Consider the following 3,099-nt stretch of genomic DNA (forward strand, 5'->3'; position numbering starts at 1 on the left):
CCCCGAGCGTTTTATTCCCAGCCTTGCAGCAGGAGCCTCGCCGGGAAGGCAGGGGCCCGGCGGCGAGGGATGCCCATGGTGGCAGAACCGCGGCCTTGAGTGCCGTGCCCGCTCAGCTTGCGGCTGAGCCGGCCGGAGGCTTTGATCTGTCGGAAGAGGAGGGGAAGAAAAGGAAATGGGAAGGGAAAAATAAAGCACTGGAAAGAGAGGGAGTGAGCAGAGCTGTGGGCTTGCTCAAAGCAGAGAACCAGCTCTGCCTGCGAGATGGGTTGAACCCGCAAACGTGAGCCATGGGGTCCCACGGGCACCGAGCATCACTGAAGGAAAGGGGGCTCCCAGCCCCCAAAAGGCATCCTAAGACCACCCAGAGGCACAACATCCTCCTTTAAGCAGGAAAACGGTCCCTATTTGCCAAAATTGACCATTACAAGGCCCTTCTTCCTGGGGGGAAGAAAACAATTGTCCATGGGGGAGCTGCCACACAGCACTCCCAGACCCTGGGCGCCAGCACTGGTAGCCCCACCCCAACCACAAGCATCTCCCAGGTAGGCGACCCCCCCCAACCCATCCATCCCCAGGAGCTGGCCACACTCTGACCGGCATAACTGGCCCTAAACTAGTTATGCAGGACGGGTCCCCGGGGAGGCACCAAGAAATCCATGAGAATTAACTGAAGGGGAGAGAATTCAATTAGGGATGGGGACAGGCAGCTGCTAATCCGAGCTGGCCACGAAAGGGGAGCTGCCCCCGGCCTGCCCGGCCTCATTAGCGGGGCAGGCGTCTCCGTAACCCCTTGAACCCCTCTGTTTGCGCAGACGTTGTTTGTGGGTTGCGAGGAGCCGGGCTGGCAGGCGGTGAGCCGGCTGTGCCGCGCCGACCAGCCCCAGCAGCAGCCTGGCCTCTCCACGGCAGCTCCCTTATCCCGAGCAAGAAAAGTCCTGGGGTCCCTCTTGGAAGAGCAAGCCCCCTCCTTGGCGGAGCGCACCAGCCAAAGCCACGCTAAGGTGCTTCCCCCTGATCTCACGGCGCTTGTGGGCACTTTGCAGCCCTGTTGCTTGGCCCAAAAAGACGCATTTTCATGCCCATGTCCTCACTGATGAACCAACAGCTTTGCAATAAGAAATGTCCTTTTTTGTATCTTCTGGCTGCGTCTGAGCATCGTGAGGATTCAGGCCCCCGGTGCAGCGGGCATCCCAGGGACCTGGCACAGCCCCACCTCGTTCTCTCGATGACCCCCAAGGCTGCATCTCGCGCTCTGTTCAACAGGGAACAGCACAGACCCTCTGTGTCAAACCCAGCTCACGGCTTAGTTTGGAACTGGCGTGTGCTGCTGTACCCAAAGCAGCACCCCGGGCTCTGCGGGATACGGGGCTGTCCCCTGGCAGATGCTGCTGATGCTCGGCTGTGGCTTTGTGAAACGGGGGGCGAGGACGGGCTCCAGGCACTGCCCTGCAAAATCCCACGTCTGCAATGTAAGACACAACTGCAAGTCCTGTCTGGGGCACAGAAAGAGTTTAAATCTGCGTTCTCAGCCTCAGTGGGATGTCCCTGGCCTGTCTACCTCTTGGCCACAGTCCGTCCCCGCAGCCTCAGGTCCGGATCCTCTCTGGCTTCGCCTCACTCCTAAAAAAACCTCACTCCTGCCCCTCGGATGTTTGAAGATAAAGGCACAAATCAAAGCGATTTCTGCTCAGCGAAGAGAAATCCCCACGCTCGCCCTCGCTCCCGAGCCAGGCACTGAGACAGGAGGGCTTCTGGCCCTGGGACCAGGGCAGATCGTGGACCCTAAAACCACGTAAGAGGAAAAAACGCAGGGAGAGGCTGTGTGCCCGAGGGGCTTAACAGAGGCAGTGCTGTCCCCATGGTGTCCCTGTCCCCTCCGAGGGGAAGCTCTGCCACGGTGTGGGATGGATGCGGATGTCCTCGCCTTGGTTAGAAACAGCAGTTGGATGGGATGGGACGGGCTTCTCTGCCTCTTCCCAGCTCCACCGCCGCCCTCCCCGGGGGCCTCGGGGCAAGCCCGGGCTCCGTGTGAACACAGCCTCATTCATGGCACTTCCAGGCTGTGGAGCAGGAGGAAATTGGGAGCGGATGAAGTCATGAGGATCCCTGGGGCACGTTGCCTGCGCAGTCAGACCTCCCCAAGCGCCCGGGGGGCCAGGCAGCCCTGACCCCTGAATGGTTCTGGCCAGGATGATGCTGTCCAGGTCAAGCCTGTGCCTTCGCGTGCCTCAAATCCACGCGTGCATCCTGCCAGCTTCACTACGCCACCAACAGTGACCAGCCCTGGGAATACGAGTCCTGGTTCCCAGTGGATGCACACACACATGGTCTAGGCCAAACCAGGATCACTTCTCCTCGGGGAAGCCAATTTGCCAGTCCCTTGAGAGCAACTGCTGCATGGCAAAGCCAACAAACTGCACGAGCTCAAAACCCCCGAGTGCAATGGGTGAAGAGGTGCACCCGTGTGTAGACACATCCAACGGCACCCACCAGCCTGGGGGTTTTGCCCTGGAGCGGCGAGACCCTCAATTTCAGCCCCAGCCTTATCGAAAACCTCTCTCCTCAGCCCTCACCCCACGAGCTTTGCTGGGCTCCCCTCCCCTCAGCAAGCCCCAGCCTGGCAAACACCCGCTGAGTCCCTCCCAGAGGGGACCCCCAGCACCCACCAGAGGAGCTTGCTCTGCGTTAGGACCAGATCCTGCATTTGCCTCCCCATCCCAGTCCCGTTTCTCATCCCAGTGCAGGGGCTCAGGGTCCGGAGCGTCGCCTGGGCTTGGCGTACATTAGACGCAGATGACTGGGTGCAGCTACCAGGGTAAGAGCCGCCGTCACTTTGATTTATGAGCACATCAGGAGGAGTTTCAGCGTGACACACGGGACTGACAGGAGCAGTTCATTAAGCTGACACTGAGGTTAGGCAGCAGGCAGCCCCCCCGCGCCACCCGCTTCCCCTGCCCCGCCAGACTCCGGAGAAGGACAACCCTCCCCTCTCCCCCCGGCAGCTTTGGGGGCACATGGAGACTCACTGGCCTCACTCCCAGGGGATATTGGGGTCTCTGCACCCAGACACAACGTGCAGCAGCTGAGCTTGGAGAG

The 3,099-nt window shown here is 60.5% G+C and overlaps 1 protein-coding gene across 1 annotated transcript in view; it reads right to left on the reverse strand.

Annotated features, from left to right (window-relative positions):
- Positions 1-3,099, reverse strand: part of FOXP4 (forkhead box P4) — a gene marked incomplete at its 3' end in the record, with an annotated part of 22,781 nt that overhangs the window by 6,780 nt on the left and 12,902 nt on the right. The window contains exon 4 of the mRNA XM_010154025.1: positions 42-146. Within this exon, the coding sequence (XP_010152327.1) occupies positions 42-146 (105 nt within the window). The remainder of the gene's footprint in view (positions 1-41; positions 147-3,099) is intronic.

The sequence above is a fragment of the Eurypyga helias genome, unplaced genomic scaffold (assembly GCF_000690775.1).
Source record: "Eurypyga helias isolate BGI_N326 unplaced genomic scaffold, ASM69077v1 scaffold20046, whole genome shotgun sequence".
Lineage (NCBI taxonomy): Eukaryota > Metazoa > Chordata > Aves > Eurypygiformes > Eurypygidae > Eurypyga > Eurypyga helias.